The 23245-nt window shown below is 32.4% G+C and overlaps 1 protein-coding gene across 2 annotated transcripts in view; it reads left to right on the top strand.

Moving 5' to 3' along the window:
* LOC118193278 (eukaryotic translation initiation factor 4E type 2-like) overlaps positions 1-23032 on the top strand; it is a 48372-nt gene extending 25340 nt beyond the window's left edge. Inside the window, exons 2-7 of one of the 2 annotated variants that reach the window (XM_035364331.2) lie at positions 2325-2382; positions 5637-5783; positions 11512-11616; positions 17806-17958; positions 22647-22783; positions 22906-23032. In XM_035364331.2, coding sequence (XP_035220222.1) covers positions 2325-2382; positions 5637-5783; positions 11512-11616; positions 17806-17958; positions 22647-22783; positions 22906-22948 — 643 coding nt within the window. In that variant the 3' untranslated portion in view covers positions 22949-23032. Of the gene's footprint in view, positions 1-2324; positions 2383-5636; positions 5784-11511; positions 11617-17805; positions 17959-18389; positions 20005-22646; positions 22784-22905 lie in introns of those variants that run through there. The other variant, XM_085806959.1, reaches the window with a different exon arrangement.
* Positions 23033-23245: the final 213 nt, after the last annotated feature.

The following is a 23245-nucleotide window of genomic DNA, read 5'->3' as shown; positions in this document are numbered from 1 at the left end:
GTTTTATGTGATAATACTTTCTCTTTAATTCTATAAACAGACATAATTTCTTGTTCAGTTACAAAGTTCCGCTGTTCAAGTCCTATAATTGCTGTGTCGAGAATACCGACTAATTTGTCAATCGAAATTTTTTCGTTTTCAATAACCTCTGTCACTTTCTTCGCTATCGGAAGAGAATTATAATGACGAGGAATTTGATTTAAATCATATCAAAGACGGAGTACATCGAGATGAAATACTACATTTAGTAAGGAATTATAAGCCAAATAAAATAAAATCATCTGCCCTGAAGATAAGGTTCCAATTCATTGCGCGCCGCGGCGCGCAATGAATTGGGATTTATTGAATTGGGATTATTGAATTGAATTGCGATGAATGGTGCGTGCAATTTTATTTATTTATTTAAAGTTGCTAATGGATTTATATCTAGAAGAGCTGAGATTTCTAATACAGTTACCAAGCTGGCATTTTTAATGATCTTTTCACTAATGATTTCAAATCTATATATTTTTTTTATTATTATTCAAATGAAAAGTTTTTGTTCATTTGTTTCCAAAATAACAGGAAATGAACAGATCAACTTCCAATTCATTGCGCGCCGCGGCGTTAAAGATAAACAAAGTTTAGATAAACAAACGTTAAATTTTAAATAAACAAAGGATATGCCTTTATCCAACTAACTTGTCAATCGAAACTTTTTCGTTTTCACTAACCTCTCTGTCACGTTCTTCATGTCTTTATCCATTTTTTTGCAGCAGTTCCACTTTTTATTTGATGGACATCGAAACATACTTTCGTTTTCTAGATACTTTGGGAGCTCCAGCATCGGAAATTCTATTTGACATAATCGAAAGTTCAAGCTTACTTTTATGAAATTGCTCTTACAGTCTGCAAAAAATAATAAGCCGGATCCAATTCGAAGATCAAGGAACAACGCAATCATCAACATTAACTGAAATAGATAATTAGATAATTTTAGCTTATACCGTCCGTTATACATTAAACGCGCACGCAAAAACGTATTCTGCGCTTGCGCAGACGCATATGTGCAGTCGTAAATGTCTTGCGCACACGCGTAAAACACCTATGAGCATGCGTCAACGCAGCGCATGCGCAGAAATATTTTATATTTGAGGTCCGGATTATGGATCATTCCGGATTATGGGTGTCCGAATTAACGACTTTTGACTGTATTAGTAAATGTTAAGTTTATGTGAAATGAGTTTACAAACTAATTAAGGACTATTGCAAAATCATCTAGTTAGAAGTCATTGGCAGAGCTGGCACAGGAGCTTATAGATCATACAACTGGGGGGGGGGGCTTTCTTTGGATATCAAAATATTTATGCATATTGTTTTTTTTTTTTTTTTTTTTTTTTTTTTTTGTTTTCTGTTGATTCCTGAAATTGGCTTAAAAATTCTCCAAGAACTTTTTTTGGAACTAAAGGGAAGCTTTTCTTTACCATAGTATGGGAGATGATAAAATGTGAATGCATTGTCGCATGACTAAATTATGTGTATTCATCTGATATTGATACTAATACATCATTGAGAAAAAGGAGTTCAAATTCCAGTCTTTATCTGGAAATATTATGGCTAATTTGTTACATCTCGGTGCATGTTGACTACCTCTAATACAATAAGTCACAATTAGCATATTTTATACACCTGCACATCTTTTATCTAGATGGCAGGTGTGATGCTACTATCTGTTAAGCATGTGTATACTTTTAGAGCATGGTGGCTATATTAGCCATGGGATGGTATTCATGCTCTCTGTATTTAAGAGATTACATTACTATGATTAGATTTAGGGTTACTATTCTGTTTGCTTTTTCTTGTCCTGCTATTTAGAATTCAGATAGTCATTAAAAAAATGAAAGATTTCATTTTTGTGAAAATTAATTCTGTTTGTTAAAAACTGAAATTGGGTGGACAGGCCAGCAAATGACCGAATGTTGCAGAGCATTTGTCGTTCAATCCATTTTCTATTCCAACTGATTCAATGAGCTAGCTGGCTGCATGAGCTTTCATTTCGTTCAATTTTTTTTTTTTTCCCCTATGTCTAACCTAAATATTAGGAGGGTTTCTTAGTAGACCCCTTCCCATATGCAGATTGCCGTAGAGTCGTTAAACTAGGTTAAGTGCTGTTGTGTCAGGAAAAGGCCAGGAAACTTTTTCTAGTTTTTCTGTGTATTTTCAAAAACTACATACTAAAATATTGTGTCTTTGTATTTAGTTCCTGAGAATATTTTGAAAAAGTGTCTCATGCTTTAGAGGCTATGCTGTATTTCCAAATAAAATTTAGTCTATTTTTATTTCAGATACAGTGAGGATTCTCTAGGAAATTCGACACATGAAAATGGAGAGAAGAATGGACAGGTATTTAAAATCATACATATCCAAAGTACATATATCTATGTGTATTTAAATATTTTTAAACATAAGAGTAATTAGCACTTCACTTGATAACACTAATATACATTAGAATGTATGCATAATATAAATATCAATAAATTGCAATTAGTAGTTAGTTTCAAGTTAGCTTTCTTTGTGCTGAAGTAAACTTCCATATGATGAAAGCCTCCCCTTCCCTCCTACTGATGAAGAAAAATCATTTAATGTAATTAAAAGGCAGTTAAATTTTTCCCACATTTGCCAGTTGAACATTATCTTGCATGAAGCAGAAGAGTAAAGATCAAACCCTAAACTTCATGTGGTTAGTTTTACTCTAACTATTTGAAGATGTATCTTTTATATGAAGATGCAGCTTAAAATTAGGTTTCATCATTTTGGTGATAAGGGTAGATCAAAATAAACAGGATTTTTAAGAAATAAATATTTTAAAATGCACAAATAGTTATCAGCATTTAACTTAAGTCAAAACTCTCTAGAGCAGTTTTTTTTAGAAAGTCTAATTTTTTTTTTTTTTTCCAATATATTTTAAAAACATTACTCTAAACTAGATGTAACCATATTAAGCCTTGAAAGATAATAGAAAAATGTGAATGCCAATAATTATCCTTGGTGAGATCATCCATATTGTATTTTGATGCATTCTTTATATATAAAATAAGAGTTTCTTTGACATCATAAATTAAATTTTATGAATGTGTTTTAAGTCTTGTGGCTCTTGAATTTCATGAATAAGCAGAGCAAGTATCTGTGGGCTGTGTGAGCTCGTTTTGGTGAAACGTCAAGGATATTGTTTTGTAAAGCTGAATTGCCAAAATATTCTGATATCTAAATGGCATTTATTATTATTTTTTTCTTATTTATTTATTTCTGAAATTGGCATGGTGTAAAAGTTCAGACTAATAATCTTGTGGGCTGTTCCCATTAAATCTGTATATTTGTTCATCTAAACCTGAATGTGGTGAAAAAGCAGAAGTTTTTCTCCAAGAGCTAATTATGATTGTATGACATAATTTGAAATCTAAATTCATTGTGTTGAAGATTTACATATTAATATTGCATACATTATATATTAATATTGCAAAAGTATTAAAAAAATTTTCCACCTAATTTGTTTTAACACTAAAACTTTTTTTACTAAATGTTAATCAAATAATGCAGTGCAAAGGCTGAGCATCCAGTATCCTGAATGATCTAAAATCCAGATCACCAGCAACTTTTTTTTGTATACTTTACATATGCACATTTGGTATATTTTCATCAGCAAAATGTTTAGGATTAGGGAGACATTTGGCAGCAGAGACTGCACTGGGCCATAAAATGTCTAGTGTCAACATTTAAGAAATAAAGATAACACACGAAAGGTTAAAAAAAGTCCTTTTGGGTGTAATGTAAAATCCGAACACTTTCAGATTTTTTTTTTTTGGTCATTTTGGTAAATTTTAATTCTTTTAAGATCATAAATACTTCATTATTTCATATTTTTAATTTTACAGTTTCTATATATCTTGCTAGATTTTAACTGACGATCTAATATCCATAAAAATCCCAAATTTTGAATTGCTGATGTACTGATGAATCTGGATCTCAGACTTTGTACTGTATTCATAAAAGGCTTCATTTATTAAAGCATATCTTAAATTTTACCCAGTCTTGCTTCAGTTTTCTATAAAAATGTTTTGGGTAAGCAGGTACTCCTTGTGTGTCTTTATAATTATGCAACCATTCAATCTCATATCCATGAAAGCAAAATTTTAATTTACACTTGAGCAAGGATCCATTTTAAAGATTACTTTTTACGTACAAAAAGTTATGCTTGAAGGTTGAGGGGGATGCATACAAACTTTTTTTTTTTTTTTTTTTTTTTTTGATTTCTTATTCCTATGTAACCTTAAATTTATTGGGAAACCAATAATCTTTTACTTTTAAAGCTAAACTTTCTTTTTACATTTTAATTGGTTTTTCACAGCAAACTAGTTACATTTATAGAATTTATAGAAGCTTTCCTTGTGTGGATGCTCATCAAATACTGTTTTGATTAGTGTTAGTGAGAGTTTTTGGAGGGTTGCTTCTTCAGTTAGATTCTTACTTCATTTGTAAAATATTTTCTATAAATAGCTTACCATCTAGTCTATGCAGGCTCAAAGGATTAATTCTAGATATTTCAGAAAAACTTTTTATATCGGCTACATTTTCTTCTTCTTCCAAAATCCATTCGTCTGATACTGGTTCACGAGAAGATTCACTATAACTGCTCGATAGACGTCTTGTGCGTCTTCGAAACCTTGGTTTTATATTACAATTGTCATCATTTTCTCGTTCAATATTGTCTTCATCACCTTCGCTTTGTATTTCATTGTAATTGTCAATTTCAGGATCAGTAAACAATTCTTCTTCAGATATCTCAAAGTCACTTTCGCTATCACTATCATAAAATATATTCCTTGTTTTTGACATAATGGGGCAATGTATCGCAAATAATGTTCACCGAAATACTGTAATTTTTTTTCTATTATGACTGATACAAGCTACAATGAAATGAACAGAATTGTGCCTAACCTCAAATAACGTTTTAGACACGTCATCCGCTCCTAGGGAAAACAAATGAATGACGTCTCTCAGACATCAAATGTCCCAAGGGGTTAAGTCTGATTTTTCAGATATACTATGACTGGAGATGAAGCTTGGTGTTATTCTGACAAACCCGGGACAAAATGGTAATCACGTGTTTCGTAGGAAGATACATTATAGCCACAACAATTTCATTTTCAGAAATCTCAATTTGAGACCATGTTGGAGACTTTTTTATTTAATTGGAGAGGAATAAATTCATGAAGAATTTGTTCCTTAGGACAGACATTGAACTCCACATTTTAGAAAGTCATAATAGAAGTCATTGCACAGGCCTGAAAAGTCTGAGACAAAGAACTGGTTTTTGATGCACAGCTGTGCACTAAATATCCAGTTCCTAGTAAAGAAAAGTTGCAGCTTTCAACCATCCTCCTTATTCACCAGATTTAGTGCCTGCAGCCTAATTTCTCTTCCCTAAAGTGAAATCATAATAGTTTTAAAAATCAGACTTGAACAAAATTCCAAAAGATGAGTTGCAAAAAGGAGTCAATATTTGAATGTGTGACGTGTTGACATTCAAGAACTGTAAATTAAACCTTAAATAAAAACACTGTGTTCTTCAACTTTCAGTTTTGTCTTATGTGTTATAGGAGGAATTAGAAGTCCCTATGCCCGGGCAAAATGAACACAGACTTCAATTTGCATATGCTCTATGGTTTTCTCATCGTCCTGGAGGAAAGCTGATCAGTATGCAACCGTATGACCAAAATTTGAAGATGGTGGGTGTTTTCAGTACGGTAAGTAATTTTTGTAATGTATTTTAGTTTTGTATATTTGTTATATACTTTATATTAGTGCGTAGCCTCTTTCAGGTATGTTATCAAAGTTTTAGAAGTCTGTAATAATTTGTTTAACATCTGGACCAGAATTGTTGAAGATGTTCAGTGTCTATGTTGGACATAAAAATTTTAAATATTCATGAAATTATCTGAATATGCTATGCTGAAACAGGTTAATGAAATTTTGGAAAGGCCTTGAATTTTCCTTGTCAGTAGTTTTAATATTTGATTCACATGCTTTTTAATTTGATTATATTCTGACTGTAGTAATATGTTATAAGGCAAATGCAAAAACTGATTTCTGTTCATTTGATATAAAGTTTATCTTCAGCCATTCCCTGGGAAAGCATAAAGAAGCATATTGTATTTTCTTCTGAGGTAATGCATTTAGTATGGTTAATGTACATAAAAGGTCTAAAATTCTGGGGGACAGGAAAAGGAGAAATAATTTCCTTATTGCATATATGCTGGGTAAAGATTAATAAAATTTTAATTTATATATGGGCCTTGTTAAAAAAGTTACAAAAATATTTCCGTAGTTGAATTGTAACAGTAAACGCAAATTCATCTTTATGTAATAAAAATTATCCAAGATACTTCTAATTGCAATTTTGAAAATCTACATAGTGAACCAGAAGTCATAAGACTTTTTAAAAAATCATAAAAAAATAAGAAAGTTGTAATATGAAAATGCAGTTCACAACTAAATTCTAAATAAAATTGAATGTAAATAATTCGGAGTTTTCTTTGGGTGGGGGGATGGGATGTTCAGAATTTTGCCAGTGGATAGTGCTGCACATTCATTTCTTTCAAGCCACATTTAAATGCTAATGAGCTATCTTAAAAGCCATACAATTCCTTCATTACAGAGTGTTCTTGTCCTTCACCATAAAAATCACATTCAGCAAATGTGTAATCACACTGATAAGTCGAGTAGAGTGTGTGTAGAAGTGACTTTGCAGTAGATAGCAGCTTTTACTTTTGTTAGAGGTAGATGGCCTGCTGCTGCAGTCTTGAGACTTTAAGTAACCATACAACCAAAAATCTACATGTATTTAATATAGCAAATGAGGAGATAGGCAGTATGGTAGGAATGACTAATAAATTGGTTGAAATTAAAATGCTCTTGTGAAGAACTGCTTCACAATGGCTGCTACATAAAAGAAGCACCATTTTGGATAGACATGCCAGTCACCATGAGATTCCGTTCTTGCAAATGCAGTAGCATTTTCAGGTTAGTACCCATCTTTTCAAGCTTGCTTCCTCCCCCCCCCCAAAGTGCAATTGATGATAGTTAAATTACACTGCACAGTAAGTTACTGCACGTGTAATAACTCTTTTATGTATGCACGCAGATTGTTAGTTGCCTATATTTGACAGTTACAGGTATTAATATTTCCATTCAACTGAAAATATGTTTCATCTATCTACAGGACATTCAAATCTACTGTGAATCAGTCATAAGCAGTGTCAGTGCCTACGTGTGGATGCCATGTATTGATATTACTTGAATGCAATTTGAGGATACAATTGCTATATGTCATGTGAGATCTGCAGTGCCTGTAAATTTAGTAAACTTTTGGTTTTTTGCAATTTTCCAAGTGCTGCTGAAGCTAGTAATTGATTGAGCTACCAGGCTCTCCAACCCTGTTTCTACATCGCTTCCGCTGGATTCTGCCACTGAGGCTCTGAACATAATTCCCATTTTCCTCAAAATGTCGTGCAAGAGTTAAAGCACTGTCACAGATATTGGGCTTGACGTATTTTCATCTGCTTTTGCATATGATACTCTCATAAAGCTGAAACAGCTAATTCTCTGATCAGGTAGAACATTTTCACCAGCAGTGTCTTTATTAACCAAATACACAATAATTCATATTTAAGGCATAAACCAGTGTAAAAAACTAAAAGTTTTGCAGATCAATAACTTCTTTCAAAAGCAATCTCATTTCCATAGCTATGCTTTCTTAGCACAGTGCTATCTACCTGCAAACTTCTATTCAAGTTGCACAAATACAGTCTCTTTGACACACAGTACATAGAAGTATATCGGTAATTTAATAATTTGTATGCAGCCAACAGTAGAAATGTGAAAATTCCTTCTTAAGAGTTGCAAAAATAACAATTTGATATGGACCTCATGTGATATAGGGCCCACCAGCGGCCGAGCGGTAAAATCGCTGAACACTGGTAGTTTGGTCCGAGGTTCGAATCCCGCGAACGGGCTGGCTGCATGGGTGTTTTCGTGGTTTTCCCCATGTGTAACATGTATACGAGCCAGTTTCCCTTAGAAAGTCCTCCACGAAGGCATCCCTCCTCTTAGGCAGATAGCCCTTGAGGCTTTGCCATAATCACACACACACACATGTGATATAGTCAATTATTGCTAGTTCATCCATAACTTTGAAATAAGGTCTAATTTCCCATGGTATGTTTTTAAGTTTTCTTGAACCTTTAGTCTCAATCATTGCAGGTACTCAACACTGCACTAATTAGCATTTCAGCTTATTGAGAGGCCTTTTTAAATTCCATTTCTGTTATAGAATGTATATTTTGGATAATTTTGGTAACTATTAATGTTTCATATTCTTCATTTGCTTCTGTAAGAAATAATCGTGTTATGCACTCAGCTATAGCATCCTGGTTTCTTGGTGTATTAATAATTTATTGAACCAGGAGTTATTGTTTCCAGGAGTCCCCAAAGCCAGCAGTGCCATTCCTCTACATCCCATGCATGAGTTAATGCTTCTTTTTCATATATATTTCTTGCTTACATAAATCAGTGTTCTGGTTGAGGAGATGAAAATTAGTTCAATTCATTCCAAATCAGTTTGGGTTAATTCTGCTTCCAAAGCTTACTATGAAGATTTAGTTGTAATATAAAGTGGTCAAAAATTGCTCTTGGTCAAAAATCAATGTATCACTATTTTTAAGAATTAAATTCTCTGTCTGTTCAAAGCTTTTTTTAGTTTCTACAGATCATTTGGAAATAGTCTTTTTTTTTTTTTTTTTTTTTTTTTTTATGCAAGATGATATCTTAAAGATTCTATCATTGTAGCAAAATTTAGTACAAATTTGTTGTAGAAGAGGAACTGTAATTGCTCATCATTAGGTTCAAGCCCTTTAGCTGATAATGTAGTAACGTAAAAGTTTGCATTTTTTCTCCTGAATTGCCATTTATTGGTACATTAAATACCTACAACAATTCATCCAAGAAAATAATATTTTTAAATTGTCATATTTTTGCTGTTTTTTGTTGCTTAGTTTTGTCATTCAGATAGCATTATATTTTTCTGAAGAGCATTAAGAGCCGAACATATGTTTAAAAGAATACAGCAGACCTGAAATAACCGAAATAGGTTTTAGTTTGCTAGAAATTTACTAGGATGTGAGGTCTCTACACTATTCATTCAGTTTTATTTGATATTAAGCACTTTTAGGTCTAATTTAAAAAATTTCCACTTCCTTAAAATAAGCATATCATCTATAAGTGGCAGAGGAAAACAATCAAGTATTATATATTGGTGAGAAATGAAAGGAACAGCTGTCAACGTTTATGTAACTTGAATGACTTTACACCTAAGAACATGGAACGTGCCTGGTATATCTGCAAAATGTAGAACTGCATATTTCTGCAGAAATAAATTTAAATAAGAACATAAGAAATGTGATGTAAAGTAGAGTAGGAGAAGATTGCTATTATAACGTATAAGAGACATAGAAAAAATTAATAAGCAATGTGATCAGCCCTTGCTAAAATGCAAGCTTTAGAGTGATTTTCCATGTTGTGTGTTAGTTTCCAGGAGTTCCTACAGTAGCAAAGTGTTGTTACATCTTTTAAGTACCACAGAGACAGTGAAAGAGTATAAAAGACCCTTTTATTTGTCTAAGATAAAATTTAACAGGTGGTACCACTCATGCTTACAGAAACCAACAATTATGGCTCAAGTCAAAGGGAATGGGTGTACTAAAATGAAAACAAGTTAGTAAGCTGCACAGATAGAATGACATACAAGCTAATAGCTGCACAAATAGAATGGCATGCAAGCTGGCTCTGACCCAAGGTCAGTGTAACAAGCCTAATGGCGAGAATAATGCAACGTGGCAGAATACTAGCAAGACAGTCAAAGTAGAAGTGTGGCAGAACATGCTGTGATTCTGCCCTCTAAAACCTTTCAACCTGATTATAATATTGTGTGCTAGAAATTTACATTCTGGTAGGAAAATCTAAATTAAGTAGATAAGAAAGATGATTAACATAAAATAACTTAGAAATTAAACATAAAATCTACATTCAATGCTGAAGTTTATGCTTATGTAAGATCTCCATGGCCTCTGCAATCTAATTCTTCATTAGGTACAAGTAAGTCTCCACTGCTGGTAAGTGCTTCATTACCATAAAAGATAAGCAAAGTTGTTTATTTTTCTAATTGATCTGGGTTAAAATTAATCATACACATTTCTTCCGATATAACTGAAATATCTGAGCCAGTGTCTACCAGTATTTGTAAAGGATACTTTGTGCAATTCACAACAATTGTTACCAAACAGTAGAGATAATCCCATTATATTGAATACTGAAATGCAAATTTTAATGAAAATATATTTACTTCACATCTGTAACTTTATTAATTTAATGAAGGGTTTTCCCCCTTGGGGTTTTGTTAAAGACAAAGTGTTCATGCCTCAATTTCCTCAGGACTTGCAGCAGCTGAAGCAGCAAATAACTGAAGTGCTCAAATCATTAATGAAGGATATTATCATGAGTGTAGTAGGATCTGGAATACCGCACAAATAGTATTTGCTGTGTCATCGAGGGGCACACATAGAACATCTATAGAAACTTGGATAACTGTAGTTTCACTACAAATTCGATTTATCAAAATAAAGTAATTAACAGTGTTCATATGCGTGATTTCTTTTTGTCCCTTTCAATATGAAACACCCTGTAAATGGCCATTCAACTCAGTTTCCTGTATTACCCTCTTATGTATATATATCATTTAGTACATTTATTTTCAAAATAAAACAAATTTCAGTGTAATTAATGTAGATATATATTTTAGGTATTATCAGTTTGTTGACATACTGTACCCAAGTAACATGTCATTTGCTTTCATCCATAAAAATTTACCATCTGGCCGTAACTAAGCATTTTCAAACTATCTAATCCAGGTTAAATAAGTTCTCCTTAGTTCCCCAGCTAATTTCCATATTGGAAGCTATCAAAATGCTGCCATTTTTATCAAACTGCAAACTACATGCAGAATAATCTATAGTTAGGCTTAATGTAAATATAACACAAAATACCCCCAGTATAATCCATCCTCATAGTCAAAAAATGGGTAGAATGGACAGCTTTGATATGTGTCATGTAAACACATCTGAATTATCAACAGAATATAACAACTAAAAGACACAGTCACATCTCTTCAACTAAAATTAATTTCAGTATAAAAGTTTATGTTCATGCTAGAAACAGAAATCGAACTAAAAATACTTTCAGTCACAAAAGTTTCCAATTTTGTGAGTCCCACCCCTTTTTTAATTTTGGTGTGTTATGTATTGGATGCATATGCTTAATTAGAGTTGCTAACCTTCTGTCTCGAGCATTTTAAGTTCTTATATAGTATTTTCATTCTTAATATCATGTTTAATATGTTGTGCTATTTTTCCTTTATTTCAGGTAGAACAGTTTTGGAATTTATATGGGCATTTAATAAGACCATCAGAAATGGCAGTTCATAGTGATTTTCACCTTTTTAAGCATGGTATAAAGCCTATGTGGGAAGTAAGTGTGTTATTGTCTATTTTGGTAGTTGTTACTTATAGTCTACTGGAGTGTGTGTGGTCCCCCCCCTAAGTTTGTCGTTATTTATTGGAGTACATTAAAGGTTTTTAGAAAATTTTTAGGTCAGCATCTGTTTGGAGTAAAGATTGATTTTTATAATTGAATTTTGTATTATACAGCTTGTTGCTAAGTATGACTATGAAATTACACAATTATGATATGCAATTCGAGATACTTTAACTCTTCAGCAGCTTACCGGCAACCAAGTGGTGAAATAAGATATTTAGTAGGCGTGCAACTGGGGCAAAACCAAGAAAATTAAATGTAATGTCATTCGACCACTAGTACTAGCCAGAAACAAGTAAAAGATTAATACTTCCAGCTGATTAATTCCTCTTAAAATATGCAAACCTGTAATGATCGTTCTTACCCTTTAAAGTTATCTCATGAGATACAGAAAGTAATGCTAATAGGAGTATGGAAGGAGAGGAAAGTGACTTTTGCACATTATAATGAAAATTGGTGAGCTATGATGAACTAATTAATTACTAAAAGTGCTAAATAAATATGAAGCTTTTACTAAAAATTGTATTCTTAGTAGCATTTGTATTTAATAGGAATTTTGCTAAATAAAATATTTAAAAAAAAGGAAGAAATAATAAAATAGAGGAATAATTAATTTTGGATTTTTATGAAAAAATTAGTTTTTTATTGTATTCTTTCTGAATATTTTTGTAGTGATATTGCTGGATGTATGACTAAGTTTCAAAGCATTTTTTATGTGCTGTTGTTAACTTAGAAAACAAATATTCCCCTAATGTTTGCATCCTGTGTCATTTCCTTGTCCAGAGTAATAAAAATCGCAGAAGTTGGCTTAATATTTAGATGTACTTTAACATTATCAGATAAAAGATGGTAACTTGCAGGGCATTTACTAATCGCCACATTCATTAGAGTTGTGCTTACGTATTTTTTCACCTGAGGCAAAGAGGTAAATTCCTGCTTATGTATAACAATGTAAGGTGTTCAGCCATTTGATAAACTCCTGCCAAATAAGAAATATACACAATAAAATGTAAGCTGTATACCTACATTTTGATATTTATTTAAGGTAACTATTTCAAATCACACCATAACTCTTGCAATAATATTTATAATCAGCTTTATATTATTCAGAAAATGACACATGCCATGAATTATAGTTTTGAAAGGAAAAGCATAAATTTTCTTCATGATAAATTACATGACATTGGAATATTATAAGGAATAATGTTGTGAATATAAAAAGTATTGCAGTAATTTTTCAAGCACTTTTAATAACGTAATTAAGTTTTCTGAAGTTACATTAGACACTAGCAATGGTAATCGGTAACATTGAAAATATTCTTAATTCCATATTTGAATGTGAATAACTAAGCTATATTTCTGAATTATTTTTAAAAGATCTGAGCATGTAGTTGCTTTAGTGCCTGGAATTATAGAAATAGCATGGTTTCTTAAAACTAGATATTTCTGGCTGAATGTCTGCATCATTTTATTGCATTCATGTATTTGATTGAATTTGTGTCATTTATATCATTTGCTGGTATGTTTAAGTGCTGACTTATAAATGTTGCTTTTAAATTACTTAAATTCAACATTTTCACAAGTTAGAAAATGAAAATGGTAGCACATTTTGTTTAATTTTTCCTGTTTCTATTTTAGTTGCAATATTAAAATATCTAATGCTTACTTAATTTCTAATATGAAAGAAATGTTTTTCTGGAAATTTCATTTTTATGTCAATTAAATCTTTATTTTTAAACTCATCTTTTAAATAAAAGCTGTAAAGGCACATGCTTATGAGAGGGTGATATCTTTCTTTACAAAGACATATCTCTATTAAGTATGTAGCTTTATTATGCTTCTTCTAGTATTAAATTCCATGCAGATAACATGCATAAAAATTTTAAATTGTTTTACTTTAAAATTCTGCTATTTTCATCTCGCTGTAATAATTTCATTATTTGATGCCATATCTTTCAATAACCAATGTAAATTGGTTACTTTAAGATACAATTTGACAGCATTTGTTCCTGGTACCCATTATATATCTGTCAGTTAATTACTTTGAAAACAAGAACAATGTTAAAAGATACAAGAATAGCGCACTTAATTTATTGATGACTAGTAGGCAATAATAAGAGCTCTTTGGAGAAAATTCTGCAGCTTGTGTTGTTCTACAATGGAAAAATCTCATACTGTAATACAATTTGATATTGTATAAAAATTTTGCTGTAAATTTCTGCCACAGTTAATTATTAAAACTTGAAGTCCATAGCAACTGTTTAATTTACACAGTCCTGTGTAGCTTGTAATACTTTAAATGGAACATAATGTTCATGCTGAAACTATGTGGCTTTTCTAAAACTATCTTAACATGTTTCCATTGCTTGTTCCAATTCTGTTAAGTACAATGAATTCTTCATTTTATCTTGCTTCACCTTTAACATATAAACAGATAATTCCTTCTAAAATGTTAAGTAAATCTTGCAGTTTTCATTTTAAGAGATTCCTGATGTGGGAAAAAAGAACTAAATAATTCTGTGTATCTGGTTTATCCATTACGTTCGTGGCCACAAGTGACTGAGTAGGCAACATTGGAACCTTGCTGTGATACAGTTCGTGGTAAAGTTTCTTAAGCATGTCTTCAGAATTGTTCCATGTATGATGAATTTCGATGAAACTCATTTTATTAAAGCACTATATAATTGAATAATAAATAAGCCATGATGCAAAATAAGTTGTGCCCTTTCCATTCAAAGACTTAATATACAGTAATGCAAGGAAACATTTCCTGAGTTTTTATGAGAATAATTAGTCTATCCCAAAGTGAAGATTCTAAATGTGGAAACTGAAGAGAAAACTATAACTTAAAAAGGGATGCAAAAGTTGCGCTTTCATCCTGTAAGCCGTTCAGAAGGAACAGTTCTCATGTACAGTGCCTACTGAAATAATTGTAATCCAACTAACTATGCAGTTCTGGCAAAAATAAAGTATGAATACAAGAAAGCAAACCACATGTTTCATTCCATTGACAGTTTTTGTGGGGGGGGGAAGTGTTTGATAATACATTACATATTATGATCAAAACTCTTCTGATTTGAATGGATCCTAATTATTAGGTTTACTTGAATGAACTTGAGGCTTTTCTCCATAAAGACATATCCTTTCAGGCAGACAGCCTTCATGTGTTTTGCTGCCATAACAAACCATAACCTTGCTCAGTTAATGAACTAAGGAATACATTTTATGGCAACGTAAGTGCATCATATGTTCTAGTTGAAATTAAAGAAAGTAGGGAATCATTTATATTGGCAACATGGTACTTTCTGTGCTAGTTTTGTTTCAGCTCAGTATATTAAAGTAAACAAGCACAAATTAACTTCAATGTGTTACTTCCAACAACAAATTTTAATGTTAGGAAACAATACTGTGAAACTTCAACATTTTTTAGGATAAATGAATATTATTAATCCTTCTTTTAGTTCAGTTGGATATTTTATAACCTAAAATTCTTTTGATATTTTTTAAGTGCTCCAGAATGGAAAGTTAAAATCGTAATCTTTTTAATGAATTTTTTAAGTTTATTTTACCAATTTATAATGATAACTAATTTTTAAGCTTCTGCTCTCCTAATTATTCACCTCACTCATGCGTGTCTGAGGTATGGAATTCATTATGAGTTTCATCAAGAAAAAGCATGTTTATTAATTACTTCTGTTTTTTAAAAGACTTGATTTGAGAAGGGCATGTGAGTTTTGATTTCAGTGTTAACAATATAGAGCATATTGGGAGTCCTTCAAAAGGACTGCCCTGCAGAGCAGTCATTACTGAATAAAAAATTGTTCTGAAATGTAAAAATAACTTGCTAAACAACTTGGAGTAACTCAGTGAACTAATTTTTTTATCCAGTTCCCCCCCCTTCCAAATTCCTGATCCTCTTGAGCTTTGTTTCACTCGAGATTAAGAGCTCTGAAGAGAGTCTGTCAGGTACAAGGATCAGGAGGTGAACGAATTTCGATGAAACTCATTTTATTAAAGCACTATATAATTGAATAATAAATAAGCCATGATGCAAAATAAGTTGTGCCCTTTCCATTCAAAGACTTAATATACAGTAATGCAAGGAAACATTTCCTGAGTTTTTATGAGAATAATTAGTCTATCCCAAAGTGAAGATTCTAAATGTGGAAACTGAAGAGAAAACTATAACTTAAAAAGGGATGCAAAAGTTGCGCTTTCATCCTGTAAGCCGTTCAGAAGGAACAGTTCTCATGTACAGTGCCTTTGGAAGACTGCTTTTCAGCCCATCTGAAGTCAGCGTGGGCAAACGAATCTAAAAAATGTGTCCCATATTATTACAGGGACTGGGGCTTAGAATAATTTTGGTCAGACCCATTAAATTGAAGCATTACGTACCTGAATGATAAATAAGCGATGGCAGTATCTGATTTTATTAACCACTGAAATTAATAATAAGGGGTAGGCAGTGTAATAATTGGGTAAAATAGAGCATTATTAAATCTAGTGATCTAAAGTTTAATACAAGGTATGTCCTGGAAGTACTGTTTTTTTCTTCTGCCCCCACTGTGCTTCTAACAGCACTCTAAACATATACAGTAGTCTTCCTTGTCCCTTGCCTTTCCATTGATGCTATTACTGTTGATATGTATTGTGTGTTCAGTTGTAATGATCATTAAAAAGATTTTTAGACAATTGAAGAACCTGCTGTTATAATTTCTTGAATGTCAGGAACATAAAGCCTACTGAAATTCTGTTGCTGAAATTGCAAGTTGCTGAGATTTATAGTGAAAGTGCAGTGAACAGTAGTATGGCGAGAAATCCCCCCGGAGGTTGACTGGAGGAACCCCTGGCATACTGGCTAAGACCTGTACTTGGACTTGGCTCCTGGGGTACATAATCACTGGGAAACAGATGCTGACTTTGCATTCTCTTTGTTTGGTGCCCAGTTGCTTTTGACTTGTGTTTTATATTGCTGACTTTTAATTTTGTCACTCGGGGTTGACTGCAGGGTCACGCCCCTGTAGCCATCAATACCGTGTTAAGAGCTCTCAATAGCCTAGGTCAGGGAATTTCTTCTCTCTAGTGTTCTGTAATTACAATAAGAAGGTGGGTTAAAATATTCAATGAAGATGAACAAATGTGTGTAACAAAGTACGGAGCAGGTGGCCTTCTGTTGTCAATGGCAATTTAGTAAGGCAGGTTGAAAAACTTCGAGGGAATAGATGCTTTACTCTCTCAACACTTTCTGATGAATTTCCTGAAATTTCAAGAATTGTTTTGTGCAAAACTGCTTTCCAGCCTCTTCGGTTACTGTAAGTTATGTGGCCATTGGGTACCAAAGATGGTTATAAATGTCCACAAAGCTAAACAACTTGGCAGTGCTGGGATATTCCTTACCCAATACACAGTAATGAAGAAGAGTCATTTTTAAGCCTGGTAAATCACTGATGAGGAAACTTTGGTTTGTTATGTACTCCAGAATTGAAACAACAGTCAGTGGAATGGATGCACACAGAATTTCCCAAAAAGCAAAAATTCGAAACATAAATGTCGACCCCCAAAAACCGTGTGGAGTATAGTTTGGGATATAAAAGCGATTCTACTTCGATGAATTTCTTTTTAGAGGTGAACCCATCAATCTTGTGCAATACTGTGAGACTGAAACAACTGGCATGTAATTCAAAATGAATGGAGAGGAATGCATATTCAAGGAATAGTCTTGCTTCTTGAAAATGCTTGGGTCTATGCTGTTGGTGTCACAAACACAGACTGAATTCAGTTGGCAATAGTCTAATCATCCTTTCTGCAGCCCAGGCATAGCACTGCCTGACTATCATTTGAAGTAAGGATGGAGGGGGGGAATGCTTTGAAGATATGCAGAAAAATAGCTCAAGACCTTTTGTATAAAAATAAATATTTGTACTTTTTCCAAAATTGAGCAGACTTCCAAGCCATGCCTTGTGTAATGATTAATGCTTATAATGCAAAATCAGTTCTAAAAAAATTTAAATGATTCTGAGAAAATGTTCTTGCTTGAGTTTTGTATGGTAGCTTATTTTAAGTAACATGACGTCTGTTTTTGTAGATATCTGTTTTCAGATTTCCTGTTCTTTCTGATTTTAGGATGAAGCAAATAAAGCTGGTGGCAAGTGGATTGTTAGGCTAAAAAAGGGACTTGCTTCGCGTTGTTGGGAAGATCTTATTTTGGCAATTTTAGGTGAGCAGTTTATGGTTGGTGAAGAAATATGTGGTGCAGTTGTTTCTGTTCGTTTTCAGGTAAGTTTAGGTTTCTATAAAAAAAAGTGCTGGTACTTGACCTATAAATTAAAAAAAAAAAAAAAAAAAGAAAAGAAGATGTAAAGGGCTATCCTTGCAGTGTAAAACATCCAGACTGACCAAAAAAATTAGCTGAATTTTTTTTAAAATAATTAGGAATAATTCTTGAGATATATAGTATTGAAAACTCTAAACTTGTTTTTAATATACTAGCTTCCAAAACGTAAGCACACAATTCAAATTAGCAATTTTCAAAAACATAATTTGAGTGGTTGAAAATCACTGTAGATGCTGATAACAGTATACAAGTACTATATTACAGCCAAATGCCAGCATTCTAAGGGATTTGAGAAGGTTTATTTAAATGCTGATATGAAGTATGTATAACTTTCATAAGCTAATTTTTTATTATATTCTTATTTCTATGGCAGAAAGAAGCTGAATGGCAAATAGTGAGTGCTGATGTGTTGTCAGATTGATGCAGGGCAGTCAATCGAAAATGTTGCTCTTTGTCATTGATTATTCACTAATTTCTCAAATGTGGAAGTAATTCTGAACAAGACATATGCCCACTTGACCAAGGGTTACCACCCCTTCTGAAGATCAGAACATTGCAATAGTAGGCAAGAGGAATTGACATGTGATCTCCAGAACTGCATTCATGATCGCTGTGTCACTTGGTAAAACAATATTTGCCAGTACTGTACACCGAAGGCTTCACATGAAAGAACATTATTTTATGAGTACTTTATTTTTTTTAATTTTGAACTTTATTTTTTTTATGAGTACCAAGTATACTAATCACTAAGTACTAAATATTAAGTGTAATAAAATTCCCCTAATCGCCCAGTCAGGAGAGGCAAGATTAAAAAAGCATCATCAACATCTCAATTAGACTATCTCAGATCGTCACAACATCCTGTTAAACAGACAAAAACAGACAAGTCTACATTTTCATGCAATCAGATAAGCTTGTAAGGGTCTTCAAATAAAGAGGTTCACCGAATCAATCCCAGAATATCATTGAACATCACACATTCAGAGATGGCAGCAGCATCATGGTATGAGGTGGAATTTCAATTGGATGCTGCACCTTGCCGTACATCTTTAACCCCTTCCATCTTGTTTTTCGTCGAAATTAGGCAATGAGATTTCACCTTCTGTTTCTCGTGCATGTGATATTTCTGGGCTGGAGTATTCAAAAGGAATACATCAGTTGATTTCAAACAATCCCTTTCTTACACCTGGGAAATTTTTTGTTTCTTAGATTACGTACCAAATGACAGTATCCTTGATTTCAAGCTAATACAATTTCCAGAAATTAAAAATGATGACATATATTGTTCAAGCACCTGTTTTTAAACAATTTTCTTGAATAAAAAGAGGGGCACTTTTTTAAACTGGTTTTTAAAAATTGTGTGTATTCCCCCAACCTTAACCTATTGAAAATCTTTACGATCCCCTCAGGTGCACTATCTCTACCCATTTACCTCCTCCCACCAGTCTCAGACAACTGGAAAATATCCTGATAGAGGAAAAGCCATTGTTAGCATCTGCAATTGTTGATCACCTTATTGAAAGCATTGGCAATCATTAAAATGTGTATGAAGGTCCGAGGTGGTCACATACCTTATTTATGTGATTTTTGTCTGTTTCTAGATTTAAACATCAATTTGTGAATGACCTAAGTATGGCACCGTTGTATAATTTACAGAAATTAAATATTTGTTTTCATCTTTGTACATAATGCTTGTTTTCTTTCATGCATAAACACATTTGCTACCTTTATGTGCAATTTGGAGTTATTCAAAGCTTTAGTTTTCCATTTTTATTGATTTCACCATTATGTGCTTAACTTTTGGAAGCCATTGTCTAAAGACCCTGAACACTACAGACTGAGCTTAAATACACTGTTGCGTTTCTCTCCTTTTAAATAAAAAATAATATGTGTAATGAATTAATGCAATATTTTAATGTATCATTAGGTTTTATTCTGTAATTTTGCAGATGGTATAAATATTAATAAAGCATACATTTTGATTAAAATGTTAGTGTAATAATTTTTAAATAGCTCAGTTTGTGACACTGGTAAACATATTTTAGTATTTGCATTCTTTAAAGTTTCTTATGTTTCAAGGCTTTGTAGTAGCTTCCTGTTTTGCCAAGTGAGGATTTTCTTTGCAAAGTGGCAGTGTACTTGTAACTGTTAAAAAGGTAAGCATGGATGAAAAATCAATAAGAAGTTTGTTAGATCAGTAAGAAAATGTATTTCATTGTAGGATTAAATAAAATGCCTTCCCGTTTTATTGTGTTAATATAATGATGAGCAATATGGTTGGTTCTTGTTATCTGTTTTCCAGGTGCTTTGGTGTATAACGCACAAAGTGCAGTAGTTGTAATTACTTGCCAACTAAAAATTAATATTTCTATTTATTTGTTTGCTTATATTATTATTAGAATTACTTCTGATTACTTAGTTATTATGAGTTTTACAAATTTGTGCACGTTGCTGACAGATTTATTTGGTCAACAACTATATCATATTTCTAGTTATTCTCTTTTTGTAAACCATGGTTATATGTGTATACCAGAATCAAAAATCTCATTGTGTTAATTCTTGCAGCTGCTGAAAATCTTATTTTCAATACTCAGTGATTTACACTCAATGTATTTGTAAAGTGCTAGAGAATTAAATAATGGAAAAAGACATTTCTGATTGCAGTGATACGTAAACTGCATTGGCACAAGCTGAACTTTATTTATGCTTTACGTGGTGCACGTTATGAAAATAAAGTTAGTTTAAACAGTTTAAAAATCTGATAAATCACTCAGAAGGTTGTGTCATAACCTCCAAAACAAACCTGGATTTGCACCACTTTCAGGAAGAATAAAACAAATAATTTGGAAGGGATTTAATTGCTGTTGTCCATAAAAATATTTTGATTTTACAATCACGATTAGAAGTGTTCATTTTCTGTTCCATGTAAACTTTGCCAAGTATCCGTATGCTTGCTGTTCTTGAGACTTATCTCACTTGTCTGGGCGAAGAAGAACAAGTGTGTAAGTGTTATTGTAGCCAAGGGATGCATTATTGTGGTTGTCAATGACACATGCTGTATGCACCTTATTAGTGACAGTACAATTTTGCCTGTCTTTGTATGAAGGTTGTAGGAGAATCTCCATTGAATGGCTCCAATGGTCCCCCACCACCACCATTCTTTGCATATTACCAAACCATTCAAGAAAGCTTACCATATATATTAAGTACCACCATGTTGCAAAGACCCTATACACATACATACAAGTCTTCTATGAAATTTGAACCATTACTATGAAAGCCAGCATTGCTATGCTGACCAGGACAACCGTTTGCTTCCTTGGTCATTGCAATTTCTAGATCTGTTTCCATTTGAGCATTTGTGACATGTAATTAGCCATCATCTGAATGCCTTCCATCAGACTAAAATAAAGAATGAACTGGGGACAATTAGGGAGATTATATGGGCATCTGTACATCACAATTCTATGATTATTGATTCAGTATTACAAAGACTTGCTGATGGAGATGGTTCTACTTCCTGTCCATCACCTTGTAATAGTGAGTCATTGTAGTTATTCGGATTAAAATCACTATTTGAGAAATGGATTTTATAGCTGCATGTCAGTTTTCATTACGTTCTGCATTACTTCTTCACTGCTTTGTATTTTTTATGTCCTTTAAATTGTATTATATTTATTTTCTTTGACCTGCATGGTTTCTCAATAGCAAATCTGTGGTGATTCAATGCACCGATCTTGATATCACCTTTAAAACTTTCAATGTATGTGCTTTCTTTTCAGCTTTAGTGGTATATACATTATTTACATTTATATGGTCTGCATATTTATTGTACCAGTATTACTTTATGGGGAATTTTGTCTATCTGAGGCCTGGAAATATTCAGAGCCATTTTGTGTATGTATATGTTGTAAATTTATCGTGATTACATCTCTGCTTACAAGTAAGAAGATTCATAGTTATGCTTTTTCATAGGGCAGAAAAAGCTTGTAATTAGATTAATGATGACTTTCATCTGTGAAATAATCAGCAGATGAAGCACATTTGTTAATTTTGTTTGAGCTTCTATTGGTTTTTCATACCATAAGAACAGCATACTGTATCTAAATACTGAAAATTATTTTGTTTTAAATTTTGTATTTTAAATTTGAGCAAACTTATACTTTGATTATTGCTACTTCTTACTTATAGGCTCTTTGTTTTCTTTTATGGTATTAATATCAATAGTTCTGCCCATCTTTGTTGTCTGCCTACCTAAGTTGGTTTAATAGAAAATTGGGATCGAAATCAGGCAGATATATCTCATGAACTTTGTATTAAAAAATCTAGTACCTTCAGAAAATTTTGCATTACGTTTTTGGTGTAGCATCACGTTTTTGATATCACTTTCTTTTTCAAGAAGAAAAGTTTCTTTTCAGTTGGCGCAGAAGTTAATAATAGCACCTTGGAAATAGTAGCTTTTTTCTGAACTGCTGCATTTTTTGTCCTTTTGGAAGTTTAAGTTGGCAAGCTTCTAAATTGCAAACTATTTAGTCACTAATTTTCACCATATTGTGTAAACTTAAAGTATTGCAGTTCCATGTTTCTTAACTATATATACTTCTCCAGACTAATCTTTGGAATTTTACAGGAAGATATAATATCAGTATGGAATAAGACTGCCAGTGACCAGCATACCACAATTCGAATTCGAGATACACTGAAGAGAGTTTTAAACCTCCCACCTAATACAATAATGGAATACAAAACTCATAACAACAGTTTAAGGTATTATATTAAATAGTTGCGGAGTATTGTGAAATTCAGTGTATAGAATTGAAATTCATGTATACGTTAATCCTTTTTTTTTTTTTTTTTTTTTTTTTTTTTTTTTTTTTTTTTTTTTGTAGAGATAGGTCAAGTTTCCGCAATACTGATGTCTTTTTACACTGAAGAGAGAACGAAACTGAAACTGCTGATTTTTTACAAGAAAATGCCATGTATATTTTTAAGACCATAAAATTTTTAGATGCATTTCATTGTGTTAAATTGTTTTATTTTTACATGAAAATTAAAGTATAATTCCTGATATTTTGAACATGCATGAAGTTTACATATTTAATAATGAAAATAATTAGCAGCAGTGCCATAGTCTAGGCTTCATATTTCTTAACTGCTGTTTAGTGTTTTTTAAGATTATTTCACTGAAGTTTTCATAAAGTTATATAAAAGCTCTTACATTAATTATGA

The sequence above is a fragment of the Stegodyphus dumicola genome, chromosome X1 (genome assembly GCF_044657685.1).
Source record: "Stegodyphus dumicola isolate Sdum_Otavi_A_Nest chromosome X1, ASM4465768v1".
Classification (NCBI taxonomy): Eukaryota; Metazoa; Arthropoda; class Arachnida; order Araneae; family Eresidae; genus Stegodyphus; species Stegodyphus dumicola.
The sequence above is the reverse complement of the archived record's forward strand: the minus strand, read 5'-3'. Positions and strand labels throughout refer to the sequence as shown.